The sequence below is a fragment of the Harpia harpyja genome, chromosome Z (assembly GCF_026419915.1).
Source record: "Harpia harpyja isolate bHarHar1 chromosome Z, bHarHar1 primary haplotype, whole genome shotgun sequence".
Taxonomy (NCBI): Eukaryota; Metazoa; Chordata; class Aves; order Accipitriformes; family Accipitridae; genus Harpia; species Harpia harpyja.
Genome location: NC_068969.1, coordinates 28,560,660 through 28,580,170, shown reverse-complemented (window position 1 = coordinate 28,580,170; position 19,511 = coordinate 28,560,660). Strand labels below are relative to the sequence as shown.

Genomic DNA, 19,511 nt, shown 5'->3' with positions numbered 1-19,511 from the left:
CAAACCTAAAATTTTCATTAAAGTAGAAGGCCAACAAGGTTTGTAGTAGAAGTTAATTTCTGTAAATGACAGATCTAAATCTTTGGTAAATCTCCCGGTGCCAACAGAGGATTGAGGGTGTTTTATTGCCCTGATTATGCATACAAGCCTTCAAACTGACGCAAGGTGACAGAGGGTAGAGGGTGAGGACAGTCGCAGCCTCATAATGAGGGGGAAGATATTTATGGAAGCTGACACGAGGTGGCCATCTCCCATGCTCCCAGACATTCGCATTTAGAGACGCACTCCAAGCCAAGGACATCTTGCTTGGGGTCTGGTCGGCTGGCGGGGGCTTCGGGGCCAGTGACGTGAAAAGGCTCAGAAGTCCTCTGGGTTTGGGTGCTGGCTGTGACAGGCGTCCTGCAGGGCCCAGCCCTTCACGAGGGGCTTGAGACAGTAATCGTGACAGCAAAACATCTCATTAGCCTGATGAGTTACTGCTGGTTTCCAGTTTTTTCTGCATTTTTTTTTTCCTCCGCTGCCTCCTCAGCTCTCCCCCCTGTGCTGATCTGGATGCAGAAATGGTACGGGGTGACTGGGAGTGGAGAAAAGGAGCAGAGGAAAGAACAGGAGAGAGGGGTGGGAGAGCAAAACCCATCTCTTCTGGTCATGGGTGTCACTGGACCAGCTCAGGTACCTGTGAAGGGTCCGAGGGGAATTCCTTGGGACTCCTCAGGAGGAAACTGGCTGCAAGGCAGGTGAAAAGGCAGAGAGGCTAAGGGGAATAAACCTTCAGGGGTCATACATTTAAGTCCTTTGCAACTCCTTAGCAGGGCTCCAGTTCGAATCGAGCCATTGCTCTTGCATTGTTGCACACCAGCGGAGCCATGGGGCATGTGCTGGGCTGCGTGCACAAAAAATGCACTGTGGTAAGACTTGTTTCTGACTTACCTAAGAGTGCCTTGAGTTAAGGTGTCCTATTCCACATATACTATGGTCTATGGTCATAGTCATGGACATGTCAGGTAAGATTGTGTGACTTGTCAAGTTGCTGTAACCAGACCTCAAGCCTAAGTCTTGAGTTTGGTTATGGAAGATAAGCTGTACGCCAGTGGGCTCCACTGAACTTACATTCTCATACAACCATTTTCCTCTAAAGCATTATCTTCTTATTTTTACTTTTTAAAAAAAGATGGTTTGTAAGAAACAAGATGCTTTTGAAAACTGAAGGGGAAAAAAGAGATTGTGGACACGCTTCGTTTTCAACCAGTGACTTCTGCTGTCACAAGTAGAAGAGAGCTCACACAGCCTCAGCCAGTCATTTCGGTATTTCGAGTTTTTACCAAGAAGAGATTAAAATGAAGTGTTCAGATCTTGTTGGTACTTCATGGCTGCCAAAGGTTATGATTATTATAAAACCTTAATTGCGCAGACAAATGTAAAGTAGCTCCTGGTACACACAGATGTAAGCCAGCTGCAGAACATCATTGCAGCCCATATGGCTGTAAAATTTGTTGCAGAGTATCCTTAGGCGCACTTCAGTCATTAAACTGTCATCTTTGCATTTTGTGTATTGATCGAGTAGGGTAGCTGAACTCTCTTCTCTTCTCCTTTCTTTTTTAAAAATTATTTTTACATCAGAACTTCTATTTATAGCAGTCTAAAAGCAGAGATCAAGCGAAAACGTGTATGACTTCTTTCCCAAATGACTAACTGGGTATTTTTCTTCATCATTAAGCTACAGGGTTTAGCTAAACTGTGTGATGAAAGGGTACTTCATATAGCATTGAGAGCAAATAAAAAATACGCCACTCAGGTTTAAACTAAGATATAAAACAAACTTCATTTTCTGGATAACATGTGACCCCAAAGTTCTGCAGTAAATAAATCTCTCTCTGGCTTTTTACAAAAAAGTAAACGGTGACTCTAGTTTCCCTCAAACTCCAGATTGTGCCTATCTAAATTGAGCTTCATTCTGTACCTGCCAGTTTCAGATTCTTGCGACATCCTTCCTCTCTTCTATATTTACATGCAGTTTCACTAAGCGTATTTGAGCCCCTGGCTCATTCCCCTGGGTTTCAGCAGGCGGATGGGGAGGGGGTAGCTGTAAGAAAACCGTTAGGATTTCAGATTTCTTGCCAGTGGGTAGGTCTAAATAATACAAAGGAAAATGAAACGCAAGCATTGCTGTACTTGGCGTGAGCTCTTCTTCTGCCCACTCTCAGCCAGGGCATGTTCCTGGAGATGCTCTGCACAAGCACCATCGTATCCACTGGGGTGTTTTGAAGGTGGTCACTGGATGTGTTCATTTTTGCCTTTATTTAAAATGAAGTAGGAAGAGCTTAAAATGAGGATTGCAGTGGTGACGTATTATGGAAGTACCTCAAAGCCTCTGAAAACAAGCCCAGGTCCTTAAGCTGTACGGGATTTGCCTAATAGCTGCAAAAATGTCATTTACATCTCCAAGGCCATTAATGGGGCCAATGCCCAAATGTTAGCCCTGCGTGGAGAGGTTGTTATTACTAGTGGTATTGCAGGGATGCATAAGCAATGCGCGGGAGCATCAAAGCCCCTGGTACGACAGACAATCTGGACAGCGAGGGCTGAGGCTGGTCCCACTGTGGACAGGACACTGACAATACTCACATCGCTTGGCTTGCTTGCCATGACTGGTGTGACACCAGGGTTTTTGGTGTTCACAGGAGAGACCCTTCCCCTCCTCCTCGCCCCAGAGACAGGGCTTGCCTGCTGGAAGAGCGGTTATACAGCCAGGAGAGGACCACGGCTTTCCTCCTCCATCAGGCTTTCCGAATCAAAGACGACATCATCTCCTACCTCCAGGGAAGCAAAGGTTATCAGCACGGGGAGAGTGCTGACCAACAGCTGCTGGAAAACCACATCCAGACCATTACCAGCATCGTTAAAAAGCTCAGCCAGGACATTGAGGTAATCCACACCAAGCAGCATTTCCCTCCTTTAGCGGTGCAGCTCTAGCCTGTGATCCATTCAGTACTAATATTGGCTTCAAGACCAGAAAAGTACTCAACGTGACAGCTATGTTTTAGTTAAATTCTGATTTTTCTTGTATAGTGGCACTTGCAGTTACTTGTGAAAACAGAAGGGAAGGGACTAGGGAAAGGAAAGTAAAAAAAAAGGAAAGTAAAATGAAATAAAAATCAGATTAATGGGTTTTGGTGTTGTTTTAATTCAAAAGTTCAGATTCTATTTGCTTTCCATTTTGTCAGAGTGTGGGAGACTGAGTTCAAGGGAAATAAGGAGCAAGCTTTATTTTCTTCTAATGTATAACATCAAGACTCAAGTTTGGGTTTACTTATTAGTTTTCCCCATGCAGATGTTGTACTACTTTATAGAAACTTCTGCATGCAAACATAATCAAATATTGCTGAAACTTTTCACAAAGCTCAGTGCAGACAGAAATGAAGGTTCAGGTTCATGCTTTATTTAAACTGACTGATCGTTCTGTGCTGGAAATGCATGGGATGCCCTTTTTCTGGCTAAAGACCTTTGATTATTTGCTGTTACTTGTCAAATTTGTATGTGAAATTTACCAACAACTTTTTGGGCCAAAGATGTAAAATACCAAAACATCCTGAAATAGACTTCTCCACAGATTTGTTTTGTCCTTTGAAGTGTTAAATGTCTTACAAATGCCACTAAATTGACAATGCATTTTGTCTTTCATGTACTTGGAGAAATATTTGATCTTCTGTACATTTATCTTAAGAAGTATGCAATCATGGCTCACCTGAAATTAATCTGAATTAAAACTAGGGTCTGTGTTCATTTCATGCTGATTTTATTGTCAAGATCTTGATACTATGGCAATAAGCAACGGTATAAACCCACTTACTTATTTTAGATCATCCAATTGATCTAACCCTATCCAGATCAAGTATGTACAGGACTGTTTTGCTAGAAAAATGCCTAAGATGCTATCAGCATCTAAATCTAATCTTTTCCCTCGGTCGTAAATTACTCTTCTCTAGGTCCTAATCTCAGGTGCGTGTTTGCTTTGTGTATTTTGGTTGTGAGGATTTGATAAGGGTAGAGCATCGACAGCACAGAAAAGAGCACAGTGAGACATGTCAATCAAAGCCACTACAGACTTGGTGGAGGTTTGGAGAGTTGCTCCTGGCATGCAGCAAATGAGAGTGGTTGAGCAAGGTCGATTTCTCAAATATTTAAAAAAAAAAGATCTGCCAGGAAATGTGACTCACTCATGCTCCAATTCTTCCCCAAAGCAGGAAGAATATCCTCCAAAAAAGCCTGCTTTGGGGAAGATGCTGGCATGCCGTTGCCACCAGGAATGAAACTGAGCCCAAGTAAACACACCCCTCTGCCAGAGACAGAAAAATGCCCCAGCTGCTGCTGCATCAGGGACATCAAACCAATTAGTGCCAAGTGGAAAATGTCCAGACCCTTGATAAAGACATCCTTCACGATCCCAGGAGAGGATTGCAAATTGCAAGAGAAAAGCATCGATACTAAAAACCTATCAGCAGCGGGGAGACGTGCCTGGCATAACCTCTGATAACAACCATAAGATAACGGTTTCTCAGTTGAGGGGTTGGATTCAGACCAAGGCTGACCATCAGTCACAACCACGATGCTGTGTGCGTGGCTCTCCTTTGCCCGGGGTGGTGAGCTCTGAGACGGGAGCGCTGCCAGGAGCTTAGGGAACTCGCTGGAGAAGGAGAATATCGATTTCCCTCGATAAGCAGGAGACTGCTGCTTTCCATCCTAATGAACAAGCGTCTCGTGCTGCTTTTGCCAGCGAGGGAGCGGTGGTCCCATTCTGTGCCTCTGTCTTTGTGGACTTGTGGCATCAGACTTGCATTGCCAAATACACTGCCAAAAATACATTTGAGTTGTCCCATACATTCAACCTTTTGAGAACATTATTTTCTGACATGGAACAAAAATAGGAATGCCTGGTATACTCAGTATTTCAGTTATCCATACTCTCTGTGCAGGGGGGCCAGGATTATTCTGGAATAACTGCATAAATGACAGATTTGAACTACATTTTACTCCAGGGTTACTACAGCTTTCCCCGCTCACCTGTGCCCCACTTTTGATGGATGCTGATGTCTCTCCTTTTGCTGGAGAAGTGGGGACTCATGGCTAGGGGTATTGGCACGTGCCACCACAACTTCCCTGTTTGCAGCTAGCTGGGAAATGTTTGCCCTGACTCTGTTTGCAGGGGAACAGCTGCAGGGGAGGAGGGTCTGATGCTGCATCCAGACACATGAGCTTGGGACACCAGCACAACCCTGCTAAAACCCAGCCAGACTGTCCCTGTGCCTTCCCGCAGCCCCGGCAGTGGGACGAGCCCGTGAGATGGGCAAACCCATCTCCAACAACTTTGCCAAACTTTAAGCATTTACAGTTGGAATTTTCCCTGATATTTGTCCTTTCCTACTTATATATATATTTCAAAATTCACTCAGTGGGGAACACTTAAAATAAAAAGCCTGTAAAAGCTACTCTATTTTTGCAAAAACGGGGTATTTGCATAAAAAAAGGGTGAAAGCCGTGCTTTGACCAGGTGAAGTGCTGCATAGTGCTGAATTACACTCAAATACTAGCCCCAGGCCTCTCCTTTCATCCTGAGAAGTAAAATCGGGGGATTTTAGAAATCATTCCCCCACTCTGCTCCGTATCAGTAAAAGGTCACAGTAGCTGCACGAGGGCTTCCTAAAATTAATTCAGATACCATCAGGATGAGCCACTTCAGAAAAGCCTGCAGGGCGGTTACTCCTTCCATCTTTAGATCAGACTTTTAATACGGTGCAATAAATCAGGTATCAGGCCACATATTGAACAATAAAGGTAAAACAAGACATTAGAGAGCCGCTTATGCTGACCAGCATCCCCATTCAGGGCTGTGTGTATGTGTCTGTAATGCCCTTTAACAGCAGGTCCATGCCTTCGCTGGACCCAAAACCTGCCCCGTGAAGGACTATGTGTGTTGAAGGCATCTTTTTGTGCATGCCAAGGGCGATGCATTAGCTGGGACATAAGCTTTCATGCATTTGCAGCATGGGCAGACCAGGCTTGGGACAGAGATCCTGTGCCCATCTCTGCTCTGCCTTGTCCACCCTGCAAAGCCTTGCTGCAATGCCCTCAGGCTGCTGCAAAACACTCAGCTTGCCTATTACCTGCCTCCTAGAAACACCTGGTATCCCCTGTTGAAATGAGCCTGGCTTAAAAAACCCTGTATGTTATTTATTATGGGCTGCACTGTACTGCGGATGTTGAGGAAAAGAATAAAATTTTTTTCCCAATTTTTGCATTTCCTAATTTTTATGTGCTAGACCTTTCAACGTAAAGCACATTTTTAAAGGGAAACATGGATATATTATTTATGCAGATACAGATTTTTGAGAAAAACACACTGTTGCTTTCTCCAAGAAAGAAAAACAAGCTTTTAGACCTGCTGCTATAAATGGTGCTTTGAAGCATATTTTGAAATGAAAAAAAACCCAAAGCAGAAAACCAAAAGTGCATTAATGGTCTTGAATTTACAGGTTTTGGAGAGGCAAATAAGAACAAGGGATGGTGCTGCAGTGGAAACTAATTTTGCAGTTCAAAGTCTGGATCATAAATATATCCAGGGTCTTGGAGACCTGCGTGGAAGAGTGGCAAGGTAAAGAATTCATCATGGCCATAATTTTCACGTCTTCTAGTCAATTTGTACAGAGCATGTTCAGAGTGGGCATAAATGTACTTCACACTCATTTTATATCTCCATTTTAGTGTCAGATCTGTGCTTTCACGCCCTCCATGTTAGAAAAATTATCAAGCCAGCGAAAAATAACTATATTTTCCTGTCTCATTCTTCATCACAAACTTAAGATTTGGGGTAATTTTTTCTTCTCCAGTCTGGCTAGACCAGCTGAAGCAGTTATTTCCTCCTACTTAAACTCTCCTGTTGTTTCAATAAAATCTCTACTTCCTCCCCTGGAAAGTAGGTCTTATTGAGCAAACTTGATTTCTTCCTTTGGTGAGATTACAAGCTTTCCTTGGTACAGGTAATTGCACTATGTAACATAGGTGGAATTCCATGGGGCACTTTGTAACCCAACATATTATGATTAAAAGAAAGACAAAGTGAAACTCTGTTATGTAATATCAAGAGACCACACAGATAAAGAGCTGTCTGAACTGATATATCGGAAAAAGTAATCATTAAGGAAGAAATCCTCCTGAACTGGCGTATTTCTAATGTTTTTTTTTCACTCCAAAGGCCGGTCGTATGCTTTTTATACAAAACGGTGCTATTGACATTTGTGGATAACAGAAAAATTGGTCAAGTGAGGACAAGGTGGTAATAGAGTCTAACCAGGAATATTGGCAATGTGAGCTGATTGAGAAAAAATGTACTTTATAAACCCAATGAGAGATTGTTTCACGACTGAGTGCCCCCTGAAAAGTTTGGGGAATATGACAGGTAAATAATTTACTGTGAGCTCTTACAATGATGCAGTGTCAGAAATGCCAGGAGTATGGTCTTGGACAAGGGAAGCAGAGGACCAGTAAACAGGGAGGTTATTTAGCTCTATTTATGGCACAGAGATTGATACCAGAATACTGTACTGAGCCCAGAGTCCCCTTTCTGAAATTAAAAACCTGATATGGTGTAAGGGAGAGCCAGGAATGTGATGGTAGGACGAGGAAAATTTCTGGCTAACAGAAGTATACATCTATGTATAGTTTGTAGAAAAAAATAAACCCAGAGATGTCTTCATTTCCATTTCTCCCTCCAGGAAAGAAAGCAAAAAAATCATAGGGTACCAAAGGATTCCAGACTACTGCAGAGAGACCCAAGAATCCAAAACGAGTAGCTGAAGCCAACATATTCAAAGTTGGCAGGAGAAAGATGGGGTTTTTTTTTAACCTTGTGGCTGATTAGCATTGGAACAAAGTAGGAGGTGATCCTGCAGGAGCCTCCTGATGTTTTCAGATTCGGGTTGGCAGACTCTCTAGACAATATGCTTTTAGCGAAGCCATAACATTCGACTGGTGAGGTGTCTCGCTCCTCTTTTCCCAGCATTTTCCTAGGCGTGATGCTTCCTATTGTCAGCTGCACCGGGGCTTGTTCCCATCTTTTGTCCTGGAGCATTTGCCTGCAGCAAAGGAAAGTAAAAAGCACTTGGGGAAAGAAGGAAAACAGGGTAATTGTGGGGAAAAAAATGACCAGTCCAATTCTACTTCTATAAAGAAAAAAAACCCAGAAGACAAAAGAGGTCAAGCATTCACCGAGGTGCACAACAAGAGGTTTTATGAGGTTCCTCTTCCCCTTCCTTCCTTGCCCATTTTTTGGGTGCACTGGTTGGCCTTTCCCACAGCTAGAAGGGAGGAACCTAAAACACACATTTGCAATCTCACATAACAAACCGTCACAAGGGGACCAAAGTCATCATCCTATGATGCTGGAAAATAAGTCCTTAGACCCCATTTATTTTTAAGGAGAGAAAAAGGATAATGGCAGGTTTTCTAGCTTCATCCAAACAAACTGGTATTGCAGAGCCAGGGCTGGCGTTTTAGTGGCATTTCAACAGCAATATTATAATGCGGTTTTATGCGAATGATTGCCATTAAGCTAAAGTATAGTATGGTTTTGTGTGATTCATGAATCATCAGCACTTGCTTGTTTGTCTTGCTGCTGAAGTTCCCCTCTGGAAATGCCAAGCCTTAACTGCGTACCTGCCCCCAGCATCGTGGTTGAGGAGTGAGCCAGAACTGACAGGCAGAGGACTGCCATTACAGCAGTGATTAATATTTTGATTCTTCACATTCCTTTGATCTTGAGTTTCAGATTTAAAATTTCTGTATATATTAAAGAGAGCCCAGAGTGAGTGGAGACAAATGCACTTGTTCATGCAATTTACATTTACTGAATTAATAGAAATCTTCCAAATGCAAACTTGCAATGACAGTTTTCTTCTCGATTTGTAGCCTAACTTTAGTCCAAGACTATCTGGGATGAAATGAGCCTTAAATGGAGTCACTGCTTTTTCTCACAGCAGATGATTCATCCTCCTGTATTCTGCCATGTGTAAAGGATTAATGTGGATTAGTCCTTGTAATTCAAACTGTGTCTATTCTTCTACTCTATCTTTCCCTGAAAAAGAGATGGACACCTCTTGCCAACTACTGAGGTAGTTGTCCATTAATCCTTGGACCTTCTGACTACATTTCTACACTGTGTAAATATTTATGTGTCAAGTAGCAGTGATCTTTTAAAAAAAAAGCCTTCAGCATCTCAGCTATAGTGACATTCCCGTTGAATCAACTATATATTTTAGTTTTATTCTAACTCTTAATAAGAATTCCTTTGGACATGGGAATATGTAATTCAGTAATAAGAATTAGGTAATGAACTGTAAAAAAGCCACACTTCTGATAAATATTAATTCATTCTCTTCAGCCTCACCAACAAAAGAATAAATGAATCCACAAAAAAATAAACAATGCACTTTACGCAGATGGTTACATTTTACTTATTTTTCTCATGAGCATTTTTTTGCTCAGACAAAAAGTCAGCATAGTACTAGACTATCAAAAACACTGATGTGTACCCATGAAGTTATTTGACCCTTCAGAAAATGCAACACTTTGGCAAGTATAGTAGCCTAATATATACCATTCCTTCCATGACTTTGGAGGATAAAGATCCTTGAACATATAGCAGGTAGCTATATTCCCGTCTCTAATTGAATGCTTTGATATAACCATCAGAGGCTTTTATTTCTTTATACTTTTTAATTTATATACAAATCTCACAGGAGTAAGCTTTCTGTACCATTCCCAGTCCATCTCCGCTGCTGCTTGCACACACTCCAGTCTCTGCTTTGTATGACTGGAAAACCATGATCTCACCATAAGCTGCTGAATGTCTCCTACGTGAAATATCAAATTAGAGCAAGATTTAAGCAAGTCCCAGGTATCCCCATTCTCTTCAGGACTCAGCCTGCCAAACAGAAATCATACATTTAACTACTTTGCACATAATAATCACATTATGTGTGGGGAAAGTGAGATCTGAGCAGGACCAGACATTTAAGGCACATCAGCAGTGCTGAGGGTCTTTGCAAAGCTCACCACAACTGCAGGTCCCCAGGCAGGGCTCTGACCCCTCAGGCTACACCGTAATGCAGATGTAGTTGGAAGCCCAGTTCTCCGGCTTTTTGGATCCTATCATCAAATCCTCTGTTTTTAAGTATTCTCTGTATGGAACATTGGTTAAACCATGACAAATACTCAGGTTTCTTTCTCTCGTAACTGAAGCTATGTCTTCTTTACTGCTACAGATCCATTGATCCTCTTCGTTTTTCACACTGTGGACTTCTTGCATAGCCTTGCAATTGTTGCCTTGGGGTTGGATTTTCCCAAGGGGTTGGTGAGCCCCGATCCCCTGATCTCTGTTGACGGAGCTGGCCTATCTCAACCGCAGCCTCATTTCGTTTGTGCACCTGTATGTCAACATTTCCACCCAGACTTGCAGCTGCGAGGAGCCCCCGAGCCCCCGAGGTGCTGCCTGTCCCCACGGGGACCTTCCATCCCCTGGGACCGTGGTCCTTCTGCAACCTCCCCTCGCCGGCTCCTGGCTCGTTTTCTAGGTTTGCTGCCGGAGAAGCTGTGATGGCAGCCAGCTCTGGAGCGGCCCCCTCCCTCTCCAGATCCGTGTTCACCTTCGCAGCTATTTTGTACTTGTTCTCCAAATCAAGGGTTTCTTTTGATCAAAGTTCTAGCCTTTGTACAAAGCCCCTGTGAGCTGCAGAAACTTTTTTTTATTTGCTTGATCTACACGCTCTGCAGGTGTGTCACAATATCTAAGCATCCTCAGGAGATGACAAAAAGCTGGTCTATTTAAACTGTCAAAATTTCTCTTCAGATCCTTTATCTGTCAACAGCACCAGCTTTATTCGGTGGTGGTGCTTTGGAGGATAATTTCTGTGGCATTTTAAAACTTAGCTATTTTCCGCATTCAACCTCTGTTCTGTTTTTTTTATATTAAATTGTGCCTTACTTTGTGGCCTTAAGGTACTTCTTTTCCACACTCTTGTTTTAAGTACTACTGGCACTGGGGCAGGTAGCTAGTCCTGGGTGAACAGCGTGAAGGAGGGGTGCAGGAGGGGAACTCTGTGTCTCCTTGCTCATGTTAAGTATATGTATAATGGTTTTTATATGTGTGTATATATATATATATTTACATACACACTAAAGAAAGTATTCCTGCTTACATTAAAAAGAATTATGTATATAAGTACATATATACTATACATGCACAATGTATATGTATATATTAAATACAGAGGCTGAAACAGTCATTCCTTCTACCTGGAAAGGATGGCTGGCTGAATGTTTTTCAATCCCTGGGCTACTCAATCAACGTTGCCTCTCGAATCATTCACTTGCCCATTTTAAATGTGACGAGGTATTTTAGTGAATGCAACCGAAATAGTTTAAATAGCAAATGCTCCTTACAAAACAGCAAGTTTTTTTCACTCCCAAAGTGATCTTCCTCAACATCTGCGTCCAGCCGGCGGAGGCTGCAGGCTGGGGTGGCTGTGGCAGCAGCATGCCATCTCTCCTGGTAGGCATCCAAAAGCTGGGGGTGCTCTGGGTTCAGATTAGCCTCTCGATTTGCGCTTCAGATTTAATTTAATTTATTGAGATTGGATAGCGGGAAATCAGGGGGGACCCATTCTGGCAGGGTGTGCTGTGGACCACGAGGAGGTTTGTGGCACGAGGAGCCCACGGGCATCGCTGCTGCAGCGGAGGGCATTGCCTCTGGCTGCCTCCCGCTTCCTCGCTGTCGCTGCCAGCAGCATTTTAATGGGCGGTAATGTCTGGAAGCAGATTGGGGATCAGGGTTGTTGCAGTGGGATGTCTCTGCCTATTTTGCTATGCACCGGGGTGGTCCCAGGGGGCTGAACTTGATCCGGAGGCAGTGCGCGGAGACCAGCATCTGCCTTCAGCCACCCTCCAGCATCCCCCTGCAGAGGCTCTCGTCTCTGGTTTGACTGCAGATGCGAGGCAAGCATTGCGAAGCTGTCGGGAGACATCAGTATTATCAGGCGCGAGGCCCAGAAGACTGATAAAGAGATTTATGGCCTTCACTCTGCCCTTAAAATTTATGTTGGAGATTTTGAGAAGAAGGTGAGTAGAGAAGCCTACAGTGAAATGCCTGGTGAGTGGTGATTATGCATATATAGATCTATATAGCTACTTTTCCTAATTGCTGACCAGTATTAAAGACTAATATGGTATTTATACAATATGTCAGGATTTTAAATAGAAAAAATAAGTTTTCCATGATACTTTAGAATCATAGAATAGTTTGTGTTGGAAGGGACCTTTACAGGTCATCTAGTCCATCTCCCCCTGCAATAAGCAGGGACATCTTCAACTAGATCAGGTTGCTCAGAGCCCCGTCCAGCCTGACCTTGAATGTTTCCAGGGATGGGGCATCGACAACCTCTCTGGGCAACCTGTGCCAGTGTCTCACCACTCTCATCATAAAAAATTTCTTCCTTATATCTAGTCTGAACCTACCCGCCTTTAGTTTAAAGCCATTACCCCTTGTCCTATCACAACAGGCCCTGCTAAAAAGTTTGTCCCCATCTTCCTTATGAGCACCCTTTATATATTGAAAGGCTGCTGTAACGTCTCCCTGGAGCCTTCTCTTCTCCAGGATGACCAACCCCAACTGTCTCAGCTTTCCTCACAGGAGAGGTGTTCCATCTCTCTGATCATTTTGGTGGCCCTCCTCTGGACCTGCTCCAACAGGTCCATGTCCTTCTTGTGTTGGGGACCCCAGAGCTGGAGGCAGTACTGCAGGTGGGTCTCACCAGAGCGGAGCAGAGGGGCAGAATCCCCTCCCTCGACCTGCTGGCCACCCTGCTTTTGATGCAGCCCAGGATACGGTTGGCTTTCTGGGCTGCAAGCGCACATTGCCAGCTCATGTCCAGCTTTTCATCCCCCAGTACCCCCAAGTCCTTCTCGGCAGGGCCGCTCTCAATCCCTTCATCCCCTGCCTGTATTGATACTGGGGGTTGCCCCGACCAGGTGCAGGACCTTGCACTTGGCCTCGTTGTACCTCATGAGGTTCACACAGGTCCACTTCTTGAACTTGTCCAGGTCCCCCTGGATGGCATCCTGTCCCTCAGGTGTGTCAACCTCACCACACAGCTTGGTGTCATCTGCAGATGTGCTGAGGGTTTACTCCATCCCACTGTCCATGTCACTGATGAAGACATTAAACAGTACTGGTCCCAGTACGGACCCAGGGGACACCATTCATCTCTGATCCCATCTGGTGGTGGCGTTTATAATAGATGTAAGGTAATAACAGATAATAAAAATATTCTAGGATTTGGGGATCCTCAGATCATAAATGACCCATTAATGTTTCTCAGTATGATTTATATTGAAGTGCATCTCAAAATTTCAGTTGCAGGCATTTTGGAGCTAAAAAAGGCCATCCAAATCCACTAGTTTTCTTTACTTTTAAGGTGGTGGCAGGGAGGCATCTAATAGTACATATCTAATTCCATATTAAATTTGGCCATATTTCAAAGGCTTTTGAAACCGTAACACTGAAAAATTTTGGAAAATGGCGTTTTGTGTGAGAGTGGTTTTTTTCTCCACGGAGCAGGTAAGCCAATAGTGGCTAAGAACTGTTACTGCCTGTCATTCCTTATCGCTGGCCTTTCCTTGCAAGAGGTTCGCTATGCTCAGTAGCAGTTTTGGAGCCTCTAGCAGGATCAGGAATATTAGCAGTAATATTTTACAGGAATCCAGCTGTACTGGAAAATTCAGGTTTCTAAACATGCAGCTCTATGGTTCTCTGCTCCTGCTTCAAACTAGACTTTGCCCGTGCCCTCAGGATTGAGCCGATGTAGGACATTCAATGTCTCATGCACTCTGGTATTGAATATAATTTCATCACTGTATTTTGGCTGCATCTTCAGCTGCACAAGGCACACTGCCAGTCATTGTGTACCTTGCCTAACCAAGGTCCTCTTCTGCATCATGACAGAACTTAACCAAATATATCTTACCTGCAATTCTTTTAAAAGACACTGTTTGGACATCTGCCTCCTTGAATACCTATGAAAAATGTTCTTCTTCACCTGGAAATGGGGAAGGGAGCAGTTGTGTGTGTGTCAGAGTTGCATGAAACAGTACACGTAAAAATAAGTCAGGGTAGACATGGAGCAGGATCCAGAAGAAACTTTCTCAGCTGAAAAGGGAAAAAATTATTCTCATGTGATGGTAGGAAAGAGGAAAGGAAAGGATTTCTGAAAAGGAGTCACCTGTTGCTGTAAAAGAAGGTACCAAATCAAAGTAATGAGTGTTCAGCGGCACTTTTATGACGTTGATGCGCCACAGCTACCAAGGAGGTGGTGGCATCTCCTTGCCAGGCATTTTTTGTGCTCATTTGGTGTAAAATCTCTGAAGAAAACTCCTGGGATTTCACATGCCCTTTAATTGATTAACCGCGGGTAGGCAGGCTGAATCCCTCATCCCTCACAGACTGCCCTTCAAGATCAAGCGTCTACTTGCAGCAGCAGGTAACGTAACCCAGGTTGTACAGGGAAAAGTCCTGGAGGGTGAGGTCGTGTGAGTAATGGGTTTCTGGTGGCTTCCAGTCTTCTGAGTCACTCGCACTCTATCTTCCAGAGGCACATGGACATCCAGCTTCTCTTGAAATAGCAGATGCCATTGCTGGAGCATCCACAGTGTTTCAAAACTGCTCCACTGTGCTGTGTCACCGATGCGTTGGATGCCCTCGGCATCACGTTTTCACACCAATTGTGATGTGCAAAGTCAGATGCGTGCAGATGATGGACGAGCGGCTCAGGGCCCTGGCTTACCAGACTCTCTGAGGGCTGAAATTGCAATTTTTAGACAGGGTGTTTCCAGCTTTTTCCACCCGTAGGGCCCGATGCGGTCAGGCCACCACATCGCGAGGGTGAATGCGCATGTCTCCGTCCCTGCAGGACGTGGGGTGCTCGGCGTCACCTCGCAAATCCACCTTGTCCTCTGCATCCCAGCTGAGGGCCCTCAGCCCACAGGTCAGGCTGCTGAAGCAGTTTCTCTTCCCCTCACCCCGACAAGGAATGATCCCGTGAAAGGGGCAGCTCCAACCAAAGAATTATGGGACAGCATCAGGTACATGGGATATTCCACAGCCTAGACACCACAGGCATGCACAGCCCAGCCCGGACACGGAGAGGTGGGAGATGCTTTGAATGGGGTCCCCCAGGTACCACCTTAGTGCTGCAGCCACTGGAGCATCTGTTACTGCGAGCGAGCCTCTCCTCTCTCTGCTCTTCTTGGGATGCCCTTAGGTGTTGGACAGCCAACACGCTTTCAGGGATTTACCTCTCAGTTTCTGCCACCGTTGGGGAGACTTGAGCGGTGATCAGTGCCTCGTTCAAATAAAAAGAGCGTTGCTTACCCGTGCATGTAATTGCAAAGCCTGCATCCACAAAGACTTTGACTTCAGCAGGTCTTACAGCCTTGGTGACTCTAAGCTCCAGTTTTCAGTCTTTACTGAATGAAATTATTTGTGAGAAAAGTTCATTTTTGTGTAGCTGTACCCTGATGTTAGCTGGTTTTTTTCCATGCTTGCAATCATAATGCATTTTTAAATGTAATGCTCATAGTCTGGCTCATAAAGACGTTCTCTGTTGAATTCTCATTAGGTAATGCAGCTATTAGACAAGATAGAGACTTCCAACTCTGATCAAAGCTCAAATTTAAAGACAGTCCCGGGAGATCAACATCACGAACTGCAACTTCTGGATTTCAAGTAGGTGATGGAGAGTTTTTCATTATGATAATTCACCCTGAATGCTTTAGTGTGATGAACAGGTTGCCATGAAACAGCAAAACAAACCTGTTAATTAGCATCCATTCAAAACACTAAGAGAAGGTTAATGAAGATCTATGCCATAAAATAATGAAAATACATAATGAAAGTACATTGTCTTGCAAGCTAATTGTTCAAATGAGGCACTAAATGCCACCCTCTAAGAAAGGTATGAAACCAATTAACTTTCCATACTTAAAAGAAAGGCACCAAATACAAAGACGCTATTTACCATTATAATTGGGGCTCTTTTGTGACTTGCCTAATGTGCAGAACAAGGTATTTTCTTTATGCACTTGCACTGTCTACCCATTTCTGAGACAGCCGCCCAGGGCAGGAGTGGGCACAAGGCTAAAGTAGCTGCACAGCCTCATGTGCCCACAGATTTGTGATTTATTGTTTCTTACTTACCTAGGATATTCTTCCTATTCTGGCTGCAGAAGTATTTTTAGGGTGCCACTTTAATCTTGAGTTTTAGAGAGGAGGGAGCTCCAGGGAAGGATGCAACGAACAAAAGTATCTGGCATCCATATTCAGAACAATGCAAAACAGCCCAGCATTGAATAGCAGAGCCAGCACAAATAATTGAAAATCTAATTATAATAATTCTGCAATAACGATATTTCAAAGGCAATAGTTCCACTCCTTAAAATGGTGAAGTATTTGAATAAAGATTTATTTTAATTACGATTTTATCTGAATTGTATTCAGAAGTAAAAATAGGCTAGAAGTTTAAACAGAAGAAAGTTCTCAACAAGAGAACAGGAAAAGGAATTGGGGTGAATGGGGAAATAACAGCTAAAGTGACCAATGAATTAAAATTGGGAAAAGGGAAGGACGAACAGGGAGACAGAGGGCAGTGAATGATGGTGATCAAGATGATGTGACAGGGACAAGAAATGAAACCAAAATAAGAGGGAAGGAAAAACAGAACAATGCCAGAAAAGAAAGAAACTGGAAAACTGATTTGAAGTAAATGCCTAGTTTCTCGAAAGTTAATGAGACCTTACTGAAATTGTCATCAGAAATAGGAAGCTTGAAAAGAGGTGCCTTTCAAGACACTGAGATGTGCTGGCGTTGTGTATTTAACATAAAATCCAAATTACTTATTTATTAAATGTGAGATTTTATTCCAGTTAATATAAAATCTAATTAAAATAGCATGCCCTTTGGGGAATGTCTGTCTCCTTTTGTATTGCTCCTTTAAATGTCTAGCAGATTATGCATTCTTTTTATAGGGCTGAAATAAAATTTAACTTCTGGAACAGACTGGAGCTTCTGCATAAAACTTGTCATGTTTAAATCAGCTTTAAAGCCCAGAGTTACTTCTTCAGTTGACATGCAGCTGCCTGGGACCCAGTTGCCTTTGGCTGCAGGCTGGCAGTTGTATTGTAAAAGTACAAACTGATATTGTTACTGAAAACTGGATGAATTTTAAAAGTATTTCAGGATTTCATGGGAGTTGTGGCTTGCTCAGAAATTTGGCCCTTCACAGGGGAGTGGATGCTTATCTGTTGTGGTTGGTTAGGTTGGAATAGCTGCATTCAACTGCACAAAGTCAATTCACTTGCCAATAGATATATTTTCACATGTGAAAATTTATTGTAGCACTACTGGAGCATGCTTTTATTATATACCCACAAGTATCCCCTTACTAATATTTCAGGGTTTTGTTGGGCCAAAGACTATGGCAAATCGTCTGCCTGCGGAGCCTCACTCCTGCTAGGCATATTTTTGTAAGCCTCGTGCAGGGGGGATGCTAATCAAAGTTTAAAATAAAATAAAACATGGTACTGTTTTATTATGAATAAGAAATCACTGATGTTATAATAAAAATACTAATATTATTAATAATAATTGTATTATTAATCATCATCTTGTCACTGTCAAGCATGTCCCTTGAGACGGGCCCCAGGCACCTTCATCCTCCTCAGCAGAACCACACCAGGGTTTGCATCCCAAAGAGACCTTTGTGATCATTTGGTCTGAACCACACAGGCCGTGCAACCTCATGTAACTGGTTCTGAGGTTCATAGCAATCATTTTCAGTATTTGCTAAATAACTTTTTATAAACTCAATTATTTCTATAGTTCTCCCCCTTCTCCCCAAGGCAGATATGCCAAATCTTTTCTAAGTAGCCTAAACACAGTCTCAAATAATTAATTTTTAGGTTTAAATACTTCCTTCTTCTCCCTTTTCCAACTTTGGACAAATTGAAGCAAAGTCAAATGCCAGCTACCAGCTATACAAAGTTTGGTTTTGAGCCTTTGAACAAAGCTGGCCATCAATTCTGCCATTCATGGTTAATTCATCTTTACACATTAAATGATATTCCCCAAATTTGTTCAGTAATCGTAACACAAACAATTCATGAGACCTTTGTTTTATGTGTGGTGGAGATAGACAGAGATAGAGATTTATATGAAAATGACAACATGAAAGATCTGTCTGAGGAGGCACCAGCCCTATAATTGCCTGCTGTGGCTGTCGAACAGAGCTGTAACTCTTGTAACGACCAGCCCGTTCACTAATCCTCAGGTATGAAGATCCTGTGGTCATGAACCATGACCTTAGGGCAGGCAGCGCTGGCTTCGACAGAATGCTGTCTCCATCCCTACCCGACCTTTCCAGAACAGGGTCTGGATGGCGATTCCCATTATTCCAGTCAGACGGCTTACTGCCAGGTCTGAAAAAAGCTCTTTACACCTCTCCTTCCCATGCTCAGGTTGGATACTGGTCTGGATCATCAGCATACTACCACAGTATCATTTTATTTTCTCATGAACAAAGATTAGTGCTCCAGGAAGCAAACTGTGTACATGTTCACTTGTGCATGGTAGGACTGAAAACGACAAACTCAACAGTACAAGTTTTTATTCTTGAAAAATCAAATCTTAGAACTACTAAAATGAGTAATAGTGATAAACTGACCTAACAGGCTGCTTATGTAGAAGATCTTGAAAAGACACTGTCTATAGCAAACTGCAATAACATAGCACTTAGAGAGATTTTGCTATCATTAGTTTTTTTTACCACATTTACAGTCACTGCTGATGGTAATTATCACTTCATTAGACTGATACAGAGCTGTTATCAATCACTCAGTATAAAAAACACTTAAACACCCTTTTGAAAAGGGATATTAAATATTAGAAGTGCCATAGGCATTAACTCTAGTTATAAAATCCTGCTCCTTACCTGCTGGTTTGTATGCTAACTGAGGCTCAAACAAATTTCAAGCGATCATTGTTTGCATGCAAGCATGTGTTAGAAATGAATACAATTACATTAAAATCTTTGTGACACTCCTACAGTCAGGTTATATGCATAATCATGGAAATGTATATACAGGACTACAACTTGGACCTAAGTTCACATCTTGGCATGGTTCATGTTGCAAATTAAGTGTTGCAGTATAAGAAAAGCAAAATCTAAACCATATAGTTCCCTTTAACTTGACATTTTGCAGATTTCATCTGAGCAGCATTTGTTCACTACCCTTGCCCGCGGTTCCCTGTCTCCTCTGGGTGCTGCCTGTTTTGTTCCCTTTGGGTGGGCTTTCGCATTTTTATCCAACTGCTGCCTCAAAGGCAACTCTGCGTTCTCTTTTTGTTTTAGTTA

General features: G+C 43.0%; 1 protein-coding gene across 1 annotated transcript in view; it reads left to right on the top strand.

Annotated features, from left to right (window-relative positions):
- Positions 1–19,511, top strand: part of FAM81B (family with sequence similarity 81 member B) — a 42,744-nt gene that overhangs the window by 17,685 nt on the left and 5,548 nt on the right. Inside the window, exons 2-5 of the mRNA XM_052776566.1 lie at positions 2,682–2,925; positions 6,531–6,649; positions 12,039–12,168; positions 15,723–15,829. Of these exons, the coding sequence (XP_052632526.1) occupies positions 2,682–2,925; positions 6,531–6,649; positions 12,039–12,168; positions 15,723–15,829 (600 nt within the window). The remainder of the gene's footprint in view (positions 1–2,681; positions 2,926–6,530; positions 6,650–12,038; positions 12,169–15,722; positions 15,830–19,511) is intronic.